At 37.5% G+C, this 14,942-nt stretch overlaps 1 protein-coding gene across 1 annotated transcript in view; it reads right to left on the reverse strand.

Moving 5' to 3' along the window:
• Positions 1–14,942, reverse strand: part of RWDD1 (RWD domain containing 1) — a 34,939-nt gene that overhangs the window by 4,295 nt on the left and 15,702 nt on the right. Inside the window, exons 2-4 of the mRNA XM_007954077.1 lie at positions 11,058–11,123; positions 7,910–8,040; positions 1,705–1,848 (exon numbers count right to left, since the gene is read on the reverse strand). Coding sequence (XP_007952268.1) covers positions 1,705–1,848; positions 7,910–8,040; positions 11,058–11,123 — 341 coding nt within the window. The remainder of the gene's footprint in view (positions 1–1,704; positions 1,849–7,909; positions 8,041–11,057; positions 11,124–14,942) is intronic.

Here is a 14,942-nt window from a genome sequence, read left to right on the forward strand (position 1 = left end):
GAACATCGTGCCGTTAGTAGAAACATATAGAAAAGCAGTGTTTCAAATTCTGAAATATTTAATCTGATTTCCGTAAACACTGCTACTCTCACTACTTTTGCTAACTTATTTGGAAAAGTGTATTTTTGATATTACAGAAACAAAAAAACACAAATATGCTATGTTTCCCCATAGCTATTCAATGTTAGGAAAAAAGGTGTTGCTATCAGTATTGACATTTTGAATACATGTTAATTTATACTGATAACATCAAAGCTTATCTTTTTTTACTTCATCTCAGAATTTGAGGTTTCCTTTATATTTAGTAAATATTTAAATCACTGTGGTAAGGGTTTTCAATTCATTTATCTGCACCATAGATGAAATAATTCATATTTTAAAATATTTGTATTTCTTGGTCTTACTTGCATGAGCCTTTTACTGATTCATTATCCATGCTCTGCCATCAACCAAATTAAGAGACCTATACAATTTACTCTTATTTTGATTTCTAAAAAAACACTGGGGGGGGGTATTGAAATTTTCAAAAAGAAAAAATAACACAGATTTATTTTATCTTTACTTTTTAAAAAATTTTATTTATTTTTTTATTGTGTTGTAGGTGCAAGTTTACAGAGCAGAGTTTGTTTTACATTCAACATTACCTGTACATTTAGTTTCACTTCCCATTTACCATCCCCAACCTTAACCCAGTCTCCTCCCCTCCCTGCCCAGTAAACCACTCCCCTCCCCATGTCCCTCACAGTTATGCACTCCTGTGTGTCCTGCATTTCCTCCTGCCAATGTTGCCTCTCTGGCGCCCTGTGGTCAACTGCTCCAAGGAATGCATTTCCATAGAGTATGTGGGTGCATCACCCTGGGTTGAGTGGTCTGCATATACACCTTGTTTACTGTTGGGCTGAGAGCCAGCCCCTGAGAGTTTTATTCCAGGCCCAGAATGTATCCCAGGGCCATAGTACTGGGGGTCTCATCAGACTCTATCCGACCAGTAATTCTGGTCATTATTGAGTTTTTGAATTTTATTCCACATTTTTTCTCCCACTCTATCCAGGATCTCTAGATTTGATCCTTTCGTGAGTGGGTGGCACTGGTAGCCGGCACCATCTAGTTCTTCTGGTCTTGAGAGCCATCATGTCCTATGGCTGATTGCTTCCAAATGCCCTTTTTTTTTTTGCACTCTTCTTCGCTTCCAACAATTAGAGACCATTAGCTGCATCTCAGATAGCCGCTTGAAAGCTTTTAAGACCCCAGTCACTATTCACCAATGTAGGATGATGAATGAGACTTTTATGCATTTTGTTGTGCCAATTGAGCCTGTTGTGCCCCAGTACTATGGTCCTGATTCTGCAGAGACGCTGGATCTCTCTCCCACAGTGTCTGGGTGTCTGTGAGGGATCACTCTTATGTCTGTCTTCTGTTGTTTCTGTAAGGACTGTGGGTATTTTGTATCACTGGTAGCTATGCAAGATTATGCTCACCTGAATCTATCCTTGGTCTAGAGTATACTTCTGTTCACTGACCCCCATCTGATCTTCACAGATGTTTATGTGTTTATCTATAGCCTGGTGTTTGGTGTTAATGGTAATGCCGTATTGTGGATATACTGGTTGGTATTAGCATCTGTTGTCTATCTCTTGTGTGCACAATTTGGTGTCTTCCCTTTTCCTAAAGAATAATGTAGGAAAACAAAGTTTTTCAATATACCTTTTCAGCTTCTTCTGCTTCTTTTTCTTTTTGTTTTTTTTCTTCTTCTCTTCTAGTTTTTATTTGATCTACTATTTCATTTAATTTTTCTTGCACAGCTGACACTAAAGTAAAGATCATTACCATACCAAGGTTTTCTTCTGCCTTTGTGACAAAAGATAAAAGTTGTGGTAAGAAACATATTTCACAGAAAAAAACTAATGAATTTAAAAGTGCTTAAGCATAATTACTAAACTCCATATATTTAAAATATGATTACTAATTCAGTTACACTATATGTTTATTGTTGTTAGGTACTGTCAAGTTGATTTTGACTCCTAGTGACTCACTGTGATGGAGCAGAACTGTGTTTTAGTTGTAATCTTTAAGGAAGCAGATCACTAGGTCTTTCTCTTGTGGTCCTGCTGGGCAGATATGAACCACCAACCTTTCGATTAGCAGCCAGGTGCTTAACCATCCATGCCACCAGGCCTGGGCATAACGATATCTTATACACCTGCTCCTCACTGACTGTTTCATTATCTGGCATTCTGCACATATGACAACAGTAAAAAAATCTACTATCTGACTATTTTTTCCATTTTGACACAAGTCTAGCAGTGACAAACACTTAAGTTGTAAGGCAAGGGTAACAGTGGCTGTGATGGTTAAGGTATGTGCCAACTTGGCTGGGCCATGATTCTCAATGGTTTGGCAGTTATGTAATGATTTAGTCATCCTCCATTTTCACTTAATGACCTAATCTTTGGAACTCAAGCAGGTTGGTAAGTGAGGAGTGGGTGTATAAGTCATGTTAATAATTTGCTGTATCTAGCCTAAAACAGGTATTTCAATAAATTTTATTTAACAATAAATGAAGGTGAAATTCAGAAAACCTTTTCCAACAATAACTAGTAATATTAGTTCTCCAACATGTCTGCAGTATTTTAGTTCCTTCTGAGCTATGAAAATGAACTGAACTTTGAGACCAAAGTGATTTTCTAATTTAATATAATAATAAAGAGTGAAAGTACTTTCATGATTCATCTTTACATTTTTCCTTCTAAATTTGAAATAGTTTAATAGTAAATATAAGAACAACCCAAACTCATTAAAGGGTTTTAATTCTAAAGTCTATTTGGAAGTTAAGGAGCTTTGGTGGTACAGTGCCTAAGGCATGTGACTGCTAACCAGAAAGTTGGTGGTTCAAACCCACCAGCCGCTCTGTGGAAGGAAGATGGGGCAATCTAATTCTGTAAAGATTAACTTTTTGGAAACCCAATGGGTTTTGACTCAATGGCAGTGGGTTTTTTTTTTTTTTTTGGTATTTGGAAGTTGGGAGAAGTTGAAGGTAGAACAAGATAAGCAATATATCCTTGTTTCTTCATAGACAGCGTTCAAGGAGGTAGACAAAAAGAGAAAATCAAATATACATCTCTGTCACTAACTTCCTCAGACCCTGAAGTACGTACACGTACACACACACACACACACACACTCTCTCTCTCTCTCTCTCTCTCTATATATATATATCTAATTTATAAACTGAAGAGATATTTTGAAAATATAAAACTAATCACTCTTCAAGAATTAACCATTATAGTTCCATCACTTATCAACACCTACCTCAAAAAAGTTGAAGTAATTCAGTATGACTCGAATTTCCAGGAAAAAATAAGACTTTATCTCACCCCCCTGCCTCTTGTCCCTCTACCTTATAACTCTTCCACCCCCTTCACTGCATGGTGAACTCTTCCTTCTGGTCTCAGCTTCTGCTGTGCCTCAAGTCTATGTGCATCCACACACATGTATATTTCACCCATGATAGCATTTTCTGCACAGAAAAATGATTTCTCATTTGTTAGTCCATATTCCTCACTAGAGTATAAAATCTATGAGATCTTGGTCACTTAATGCCTGGCACATATCAAAAGCTTAATAACAAACACTTACTACCCAAAGCACTCTAATATTATAGATCTCCACTTAAAATATCTACTCCATATGTAATCTAGCTAAAGAAAAATTTTTTAAGTTAAAATTCCAATAGAAAAATTGAATCATTCACATAACAAATAGACAACTCAGAAGTCATGTGCAAAGATTTATGAGTCAGAATCAACTCAATAGCAATGGGTTTGGGCTTTTTTTTTTAAGTTTAATAACAAAACAAATGAAAATTATAATTATATATAACTTCCACTTTGTTATCGATGTTTTCTTTTTAAATGAAAACATAAAATGTTAGCAAATGTGAGCAAACAGATATCTCAAAGTTGTGGATGAGATAAAAAATTGGCAAAGCTATGTTGTAGGTCAAATTGACAGGACAGAATGTGCAAAATTCTTAAGTATGCATACTTTATAATCCAGCAATCCTACTTCTAGAAAACACGGGATTAGTATATCCATCAGTAAGTCATTCTTTTCATGTATTCAACAAATATTTGAATATCTATTACATGCCAGGTACTAAGGATTCAAGAGAGACCCTGCTCTAAGAACTTATAAGTAGTGATGTGTTCAAAGAATTAAAAATTGCATCAGCCAAAAATGAGAAAAAATTACATATTGTTTTTAAAAGGATTTACATTATTTTTTTTGAAATACAGAGATGCCAGTAATGTACTATTCTGTGAAAAAAAGCATGTCATAAAACTTTATGTACAGAATGATCTAATTTTGAGTGGGACATGGGGACACTATGTATATAAGGATCAGAAAAACAGTCTGGGATAAAACTATAACTAAAATATTAATAGGCAATTACACCTGGTCGAGAAAATTGAAAGTAATCTTTCTTTTTTCTTCATGATTTTCTGAGTTTTTTTGCAGTATGATTTTATTTTTATAATTAAAAAGTAATACACCTATTACTGGAGGAAAAGGACAAGCACTTCCTCAAAACATCTAATCTTCAGTAGATGTCAAAGAGAAATAAAAACTGCCCTTTTGAAAGGTAGGACTTTTAATATAAATAAAATATTAAACACATGAAGAAATTCACTCAGACTGAATAATTTACATTAATGTGCGACTGAACATAGCCTAACCTTCCCAGGTTGCCTGCAACATTTTAAAACAGAACATGTTGATAAACCAAATGAAATCAGAATTAGTATAATTTTGTAGTGGATTACATAGTGAAAAGGGCTTGAGATCAGTTCAAATTCCTGATTGATGGATCTTATTTCACTCTTCATTTTCTAATAGATCCAGACATTTTCATAATGCCAATACAGAAGCACAGTCATCCATGGATTACATAAATCGCTTCTAAGGTGGGGCAGCAATCCAACAGATAATAGAAATTCCAAAGAGAACAAAAGAAATGGAGGAAGGAAGTATATATATTAGTTATAGAACTATTACTATATACATTGTTGTTGTTGTTATTTGTCATAGAGTCGGCCCTGACTCCTAGCGACCCCTCCTTGGGTTTCCGAGGCAGTTATCACTACGGAAGTAGGATTGCCCAACCTTCCTTCTGAGGAGTGGCTGGTGGGTTTGAACCGCCAGCCTCCTGGTTAGCAGTCAAGTGCCTTAGGCACTATGCTACCAGAGCTCCCACTACATACATAGTTACATATATGTGTGTGTGTTTGTGTGTGTGTGTGTGTGTGTCTATATATGTATCTCCCAGAAATGAAATACATTAATTTCCTAGACTGAAAGTATTCAACGCAGTGAATAAAAACAGATTCACAACAATGCACACCATCAAGAAATTTTAGAACACAAGGGAAAAGGAAAAAATCTTACAAGCTTTCATTTAGAGAGGAAAAAAAAAGATTACATACAGTGCAATACAGAGAATCAGAATAGGAATAAATATCTCAACAGCAATGAAAGCTAGAGCAATGTCTTCAAAATGAGGAGGAAATATAATTTCCAAGCAAGAATTCTATACTCGGTCTCATTTTTTTGAGACAGAGTTTCAAAACATTGTTCTCCTATGCATTCCTCTTCAGGGGGACTGGAGACTTCTACCAAAAAAAGGAGTAAAGAAAGACAGATGACATGGGACCAAGGAAAAAGTAAGTCCAAGAGAGGAAAGGTGAAAGAAATTCTCAGGATAAAGGTACATGAGTCAACAACTGACTTGAACAACAGTAACAGCAGGCTTGAGCCAAAATCAAGACTGAATGAAAGCTCTAGGAGGAATGGACCCCTGAAAGACATAGGACTGAATGGCCATTAGACAAGTTTGGCTCTATGAAAACTTGTGTTGAGAGGCTACTGGAGTATGTGAAAAGATTCACTTCCAATGAAAAATGAAGCAATTATTGAACTCTGGGAAAAACAAAAATATTTCAAGAAAGGATATAATTACAGCAAACTAATTGGTTCAGCAACAAATATATTTATGCATTCATAATTATAAAAACACTGAATAGAGATTTAACCAAACACTGAGCTCTAACTCTTAATCAGAGAATGACAGAAGTGGGGAGGAGTACTATAGTTATATAAGAAAATTAAAATCTTTATTCTGCCATAAGGAGCTCTGGTAGCGTAGTGCCTAAGGCACTTAACTGCTAACCAGAAGGCTGGTGGTTCAAACCCACCAGCCACTCCTCGGAAGGAAGATGGGGCAATCTACTTCCATAGTGATACTGCCTCGGAAACCCAAGGAGAGGTCACTATGAGTCAGGGCCGACTCGACGGCACATAACAACAACAACAACATTCTGCCATAATAGATAATGACTAAAATTGTTTAATCAAGAAACAGCACAACACACATTTTATTTAGAGACATTAAAGCAAATACCAGAAGAAATAATTTAGAGTTAAAAGGGGCTGCCACTGGGAACACAAAGACTGAATGAGGTCTGGGGAAAGGGGGGATGCATATAAGAATGACAGATTTATTCTTTTAAAAGTATTTTAGCACTCTATCTTTTTAAAATTAGGTGCCTATAATACTTTGCTAAAAATAAATATTAATTTAAAATGAAACTAAATCTATTTTGATGTAAAAAATTACCAAAATATAAAACTTACAGCATTATTCATAATAAAACATATGCAACATACGTATGGTAACTTAAAAATTTTGTCTGAGGCACCAAAATAAAATGGATATGGCATTCCAAAGAGAAGTAGGAGACACAAATTTTCAAAGAAAATATTCCCTAACCAGTTATATAACTCTAAAAACCCTTCATCCACAAGGATGTGAAACAGTCCAGACTACAAAGAAAGAAAATTTGGAGGAAAATCTCTATCAAGACTAACTAATGTGCTATAGGTTTCACTCCCTTCCTGTCTAAAATGGTGGGAATAGCTCCCTTTCCTGCAAGTCAAGGACTACCCAGAACTTGATAGGCGGCCCTATGGTTAGGAGGACATAGTAGACTGGTATCTGACACCCATCTGAGACATCAGCCTCAGGTGAGACAGGCTAGTTGGATGCTCTGGTGATAAACGAGTAGAACCAAGAGTGATAAACCTGTGTGTGTGTGTGTGTGTGTGTGTGTTGAGGGTGGGGAGTGGTGGCTGCTCTGAAGAACCCATAAAAGCTATCTACCAAAGAAGAGTCACCCTCCTACCACAAAACTAGTCAGGTAAGAACTTTTCTATATGTAATTCTACACAATCTTTCCCAATCTTGGAGGGGTCATAAACCATGGTTGTTGTTTGTAAACTGAGGAGAAGAGATGTTGTTGTAGTTATATGCCATTGAGTCGGCCCCGACTCATAGCGACCCCTCCTTGGGTTTCCGAGTCTGTATCACTACAGAAGTAGGATTGCCCAACCTTCCTTCCGAGGAGATAGGAGAAGAAAAAAAAAAAGTATATATCGACCACCAGTCCTCTTCTTAGATTGTAGGCAACCAGCCTACAAGAAGTCAGGCAGAGTAGGAGTTTTAATGTTTAAATAATTGGAAATTTTATTTATATATGGGACTAGACATTCTAAGAACCCAATCAAAATTATGTGTGCAAGTTATCTGTCAGACATTTTATGACCTAAAAGTTAGCAGAAAATCATGGAGCTAATTGACTTTCAATGGGAGCGGGAGGTAATTTCTATACAAATGTTAAAGGACCATAGAAGATAATCATAAAGATGCTTTTTGATTATACATCGTGAGTTGTTTTGCTTGTTCAAAGTACTGGTTACACAAATTTGATATGATTTTTTGACCCTTGAAATTAATGTATATGATTTAAGGCCAATAAAAGTATACTTATAAAAACATATAATATTATTTCCTTACCTGTAATGCTAATAATTTTAAAATGTCTGAGACATCATTATCTGCTAGATTTTCCTGGGAGAATATTTCATAAAGGGGAGCATCATCTGGATATTTCTCACTGTATGTAAACTTGAGTGTAGTCTGGACAGCTAAGATACAAGATAAAAGAGTTTGATGTGAATAATTTAAAATGTAAAATACAGAAAGGTCAACATCTTTGTTGAATTAGTCATTAATTTACAATGTGTCATTTGCAAACTTAGCACAACAGATTTGCATATGAAAGCAGAACAAGATTACTCTAAAACCAGAAAGATAATCACTGATATAAACACTAAACCCATACCAAATCAAATCACGGAATACCAAAGAATCACTCCTTATTCATGAAATAATGACTACTTGAGTCAGCACTTTACCGTAAGTACTGCCTATCAGAGAAAGAGGATGGGCAAACCACTGTTTTAAAACCTTCCCAAAGATAAACTACACAGAAAAATTACCAGCTTAGGCCAATTTTCAGGCTCTGGTAGCATAGTGCCTAAGGCACTTGACTGCTAACCAGAAGGCTGGCGGTTCAACCCACCAGCCACTCCTCGGAAGGAAGATGGGGCAATCTACTTCCATAGTGATACTGACTCGCAAACCCAAGGAGGGGTCGCTATGAGTCAGGTCCAACTCAACGGCACATAGCATTTCAAACCAAACCCACTGCCGTAGAGTCGTATCCGACTCCTAGCGACCCTTCCTTGGGTCTCCAAGGCAGTATCACTACGGAAGTAGATTGCCCAGTCTTCCTTCTGAGGAGTGGCTGGTGGGTTTGAACCACCAGCCTTGTGGTTAGCAGTCAAATGCCTTAGGCACTATGCTATCAGAGCTCCTATATATGCATTCCACGGATATGTATATATTACACAGATACATACATAAAATCTCAAACATAACAAGCACTTAAATATCATAACAAGTCTTTAAATATCTAATACAAGCATAATCTCATTCCATAAATATGCCACCATTTATTAGCTATTTAACAAATTTCTTTTTTTCCCATTAGGAAAAATGATACAATTAACATTCTGCATAAGTATCTTCGTGTCATGATTCTTTCCTTAGAATAAATAGTTTCTAAATAGAATACTCACTGGATAAAAGGGTATGAATATATTTAAACCTCTTGCTACATGGTTCTAAATGGCTCTACTGAACATATCTATCACTTCATATTCCCACCAATGATGACAATTTGTTGAATTAGATGGAATCTTATTTTCATTTTAACCTGCAATTTTTAATTACTAATGAGAATGAATTTTAAATTTTTATTATTTTTAATTATTTAACTTTGAGGATAACTTTTATTTCTACTTTTAGAAATTATATGCTTATATCCTTTTTCACCTTTCTATTAATGGGCTCACTGAAATGTAATTTCTGGGGAAAAATGACAGTACAATATTTGCTCTAAAGAAATAATTTTAAAAGTACTTCCCAGATTTTCAAAAGAGCACTGGTGGCACAGTAGGTAAGGCATTTGGCTGCTAAGCAGAAAATTGGTGGTTCAAACCCACCTGCTGCTCCTCGGGAAGAAAATGAGCCCATCTACTTCCATAAATACTTACAGCCTTCGAAACTCAATGTGGGTTTTTATGAGTTGGAATCAACTAGGTAGCAGTGGGCTTTCGTTTTTACCAAATTTTGGATAATGAGTGATAGAGATATAATTAAGAATACGGGAGCTTCCTCAAGAAATTTTTAAATTTTATTTTTCATTTCAATGTAATTTTAAGAGAAATTGCATTCTGGATTGTTTTATATATGAACACTGTCACAGCACTTCAGCACACCTCTAACGGCACCATATGAAGCCCTTATGATGTCATGGGCTTCTTTACAAGGAAAGTTTTCAACAGTTTGAAAAGCAGTCAGTGCAATGTTTATTTTGTGTTTTATTGTAGTATAATTTCTCTTTCAGGTACCAACCTGCAGGAGTTTACTTGGTATCACTTCAGTAGCAAATTACTCAATAATACCCTTTTAATTCATATTTTAAGACTATCTCAGTAATAACCTCATTTTCATTGCAGAAGACAGAAACGTGGTTTTTAAGTGATACCAATGAAATCGGCTATTGCTGAGTACTTATGGCAGAATTTTGGCTGTTTAGCCTAAAAGACATGGGAGAAAGATATGGCAGTCTGCTCCCTTAAAGATTTATAGCCTTGGAAATGCTATGGGGCAGTTCTACTGTGTTCTATAGGGTCACTCACCATGAATCAACTCCATAGCAATGGGTATGGGTAGCCAAAAGGAGGGAAAAAATCCTTAAGGTTGTTGATACCCATTTACATAATTTTTAAATGAAAACTTGCAAAAATGAACTGGATTAAAAGTAGAATTAAATCTATGATCCTCCAATAGTATCTGTTACATGTAAATTACTGAATTTTAATTTATTAGTTTATAAAATGAATCCACTGCCACTGAGTTGATTCCAACTCAGAGTGACTCTACAGGACAGAGTAGAAATGCCTCCTAGGGTTTCCAAGGCTATAATCTTTACATTTTCTCCCACAGAATAGCTGGTGGGTTCGAACCACCGATCTTTTGGTTAGCAGCTGAGCACTTAATCACTGTGCCACCAGAGCTCCTTTACTGGCTGTACAGCTATTATAAATAGCTTCTTTCTTTATTTCAATTTGTACATTTGTCTTGGTTCCATAGTTATATAATAGCTGTTTTTATCTAGTTTTGTGATTGTATATATTTAAATAGCATTAGCATAGTATCTATCCCAAAGAGAAATATCCTATAAACAATCTACCTAAAGAAAGGAAGTTAATGTAAAAAAATTAAAGACACTCAATAGAATACCACATAACTACTAAAATGTTTGCATGTTTTAGACAAATATCACCTACCTTTTCTCCATCTGTTATATTAACATTTGTTTCTTCTTTCAAAAAAACATACTTATTGTGCCAAAATATATCTCAATGACTTCCTATTTCCCCAGAAGTCATGTTTACACAGTAAGTACTGACTGGAACCACACTAAATAGCACCTTAGCAACTCCACATCTCAATGCCCAGCACAATGGCTGCAGAATGACTGCAATTCCTAAGACAGGAGCTTAGGAAAACAGTATTTTTGGTTAGCACTTACTTTCATCATTTTCTCCAGCCTCAGATGTCACAGTAATGGTAAAAGTGGGTGGAGTTTCTGATAATACTGTAAAAAAAACATATATATGTAGAGGTTAAATCATTAAGATGCTTCCTATGGCAGATGCTTTTTCCTTATTAGTAAACTATTACTTTCTAGTCTTAGAAACTGGTTCCTAGCCTGTATTCCCATTTCCACAAATACAAACTGAACAGACATTTATGTAATTTTGGTGTAGTAAATTATTTAACATGGCCCTTCTAGCCACAGCCTTTAACTTCCATCAAATGAATGGGTAGAACTATGTAACTGTGGTGCTTGTGGCCTATCAAGGGACTGGATCGCTTGCTAACAAGGTAAATAAAGTATATGGCACCCTTGTGCAGGTGGGATCATAAAAAGAAGGTATACAGAACCATAACGAGAAAACTGGTCAGTTTTGCCATTCTGCTCAGTTTGAAATGAGCCATCCTAGAGATGGAAAGGAAGGACCTAACTACCACCAAGAAGAAGAGATTGGAGCAAGGTACGTTCTTTGGACCCAGGGTCCTGTACTGGGTATTTCCTTGACCCAGGAGACTGAGAGCTGTGACATTGGAGAGACAGTGAGGGGCAGCAGAGGCAGGAGAACCAGGATATCGGCAATAGATGGTGCAGCGAGTTTCTGAAGCTACAGAGTAAAAGAGCTGAGTACCTTTGGGGCAGGAGACTTGCTGGTGGAGTGGGTTGCCTCAGGGCACTTATTGGCAAAGCTAAATGAGCTTTATAACAGGGCACAGGCCAAGAGGCTGCAAGGCAGAGGGCCAGAGGAGAGGTGTGCCTATGGGCACTGCTGAGGAGAGGCTGTCCTCATCCAAGAACTGTATCCTGAGTTGTTTTTTATCCCGAACTGTAACCTGTTACTTCCCTAATAACCCCCATAATCTTGAGTATTGTCTGTGAGTTCTGCATGGCTATTACAATGAATTATCAAGCCCACTAGAGAAGTGGAGAGTGCTGTGGGAGTACAGGTAGTGTCAGAATTGCTAAAAAGGTTGGAGGGTGGAGACATGCCTAACTTCTGCCTCACAGGACTCAGGCTTGAGCTGCTGATCTTGATCTTTCACCCTCCTTGGAAGCCAGAGGAGGTCAGACAATGCCCCCACACCATTTTTACAATAATAAAATGTACACTGATAAACATTTGTATCTGGGGTTGTCCTTAATCTGGAAAAAATAAAAATTTATGGTAGATACCCTCTTGGAGTTTTATCAAAAAATAAGATAATTAAGTACATGTACTCCTCACATCGACATGATTAAGTTCCAAAGATCAGGTTATTATGTGAAAATTAGCATTACATAACCATAGAAGCTAATCACACCAGATCACAAAAAGGAGGATGACTGCATTATTACATAACTGCCAAATTATATTCTTACATAATTGCTAAACCAATGAGAATCATGGCCCAGCCAAGTTGACATATAACCTTAACCATCACAACCAGCATTACTCTCACCTCAGACTTCAGCATTTGTTACTGCGCAAAATAGAGAAAATATTTTTCACTACTGTTGTAAATGCAAAATGTCGGATAACAATAGTTGATAACTGAGGAATAGGTGTAATTTACTTTTTATTTCAATATCACCACCTGCTGCTGCTGTTGTTAGGTGCTGTCAAGTTGGCCCCCACTCATAGCCTTCCCACTCCTCGGAAGGAAGATGGGGCAATCTACTTCCGTAGTGATACCGTCTCAGAAACCCAAGGAGGGATCACTATGAGTCGTGTCCAACTCGACGGCACATAACAACAACAACATAGTGACTGTATGTACAACAAACGATGCCCAGTTTTGCGCCACCCTCACTATTGTTGAGGAGCCCTGAGCCCATCATTGCAGCCACTGTGTCAAACCATTTCATTGAGGGTCTTCTCCTTTTTCGTTGATTCTCCTCTACCAAGTACAATATCCAGTGAATGGTCCCTTCTTACAACATAACCAAAGTATATGAGATAAAGTCTGGCCATTCTAGCTTCCAAGGAACATTCTAGCAGCACTTCTTCCAGGATAGATTTGTTTATTCTTCTGGCAGTCCATAGTATTTTCAGTACTTTTCACCAACCCTGTAATTCAAAGGCATCAACTCTTCTATGGTCTTCCTTAGTCACTGTCCAGTTTTCACACACATGAGGCAATTGCAAATACCATGGCTTGGGTGCACCATAGTCCTCAAAGTCACATCTTTGTTCCTTAACACTTTAAAGAGCTCTTTTGCAGCAGATTTGCAAAATGCTATATGAGAAGTTTTAAATTCAGGGAGTGTGTCAGGTTTGTATCCATACTTATTCAATCTGTATGCTGAGCAAATAACCAGAGAAGCTGGACTATATGAAGAAGAATGCAGCATCAGGATTGGAGGAAGACTCATTAACAACCTAAGATGCAGACAATACACCTCTGCTGAAAGTAAAGATGACTTGCAGCACTTACCGATGAAGATTAAAGACTACAGTCTATAGAGTGTGTTTTGGTTACCTACTGCCGCTCTGACAGGAATATACTACAACTGTGTGGGCTTGAACAAAAAGGAGTTTATTCTCCTACAGTTAGGGAGGCTAGTAATCCAAGTTCAAAATGACAGGCTCTAGGGGCTGGGTGAAAGCCCCTCAACTTGGGCTTCAGCTCTGCCTCTTGCTTCTGGCCCACTGAAGCTAGAGGCTTCTCTAGTCAGACAGCTGCTGGCTGCTGAGGCTGACAAACCCAAGGTCAACAAGTAGAAAGGTACAGTCCCAATGTTACCAAACAACACAGCAGGCCATTGGTTCAAGTCCACGGAAAGTCCCATGATCGGCAGAGCATGGCAGGCTGCTGAACAACAACTCTGCTACATGCAGGGTTCAAGTGTGCCATAAGCTAGAGACCATTTCTAAAGCTGCTTCTTATATATGGAAAGCAGAACATATCCTTAAAGCAGCTACTCAGCTGCTTGTGGTAGATCACACCATGCAAATGATTTCCTGTCTTATTATGGAGATTAACTACCACCAGCTACCTAGCCACTCAACCAGGCCCAGTCAAACTGACACACAACCCTAACTACCATGGTATGGATTACACTTCAACATAAAGAAAAGGAAAATCCTCATACCTGGACCAATAAGCAGCATCACAATAAATGGGGAAAAGATTGAAATTGTCAAAGATTTCATACTACTTGGTTCCACAATCAACACCAATGGAACCAGCAGCCAAGAAATCAGACCATGTATTGCACGACGCAACTATGCTGCAAAATACCTCTTTAAAGTGATGAAGAGCAGACATGTCTCTTTGAAGACTAAGGTGTGCCTAACCCAAGCCAAGGTATTTTCAATAATCTCATATGCATGTGAAAAATGGACAGTGAATAAGGAAAACTGAAGAAGAGTTGATGCTTTTGCATTGTAATGTTGGCAAAAGATACTGAAAGTACCATGGATTGCCAGAAGAATGAACAAATCTGTCCTAGAAGAAGTGCAGCCAGAATGTTCATTAGAAGTGAGAATGCCCAAATTTCATTTCACCAACTTTGGCCATGTTGTCAGAAGGGACCGTTCCCTGGGGAAAATACCATGCTTGGTAAAGTGGAGCATCAGCATAAAAAGGGGAAGGACCTCAACAAGATGGATTGACACAGTGGTTGCAACAAGCAGCTCAGGTATAGAAAGGATTGTGAGAATGGTGCACAACCAGGCAGTGTTTCATTTTGTTGTACAGAAGGCCACTATGAGTCAGAGCTGACTTGATGGCACCTAACAACAGCTCTGGTAGCATAGTGGCTAAGGCACTTGACTGCTAACCAGAAGGCAGGCGGTTCAAACCCACCAGCCACTCCTCGGAAGGAAGGTTGGGCAATCCT

This window comes from Orycteropus afer, unplaced genomic scaffold (assembly GCF_000298275.1).
Source record: "Orycteropus afer afer isolate SDZICR_OR568_19922 unplaced genomic scaffold, OryAfe1.0 scaffold00430, whole genome shotgun sequence".
In the NCBI taxonomy this organism is placed as follows: Eukaryota; Metazoa; Chordata; class Mammalia; order Tubulidentata; family Orycteropodidae; genus Orycteropus; species Orycteropus afer.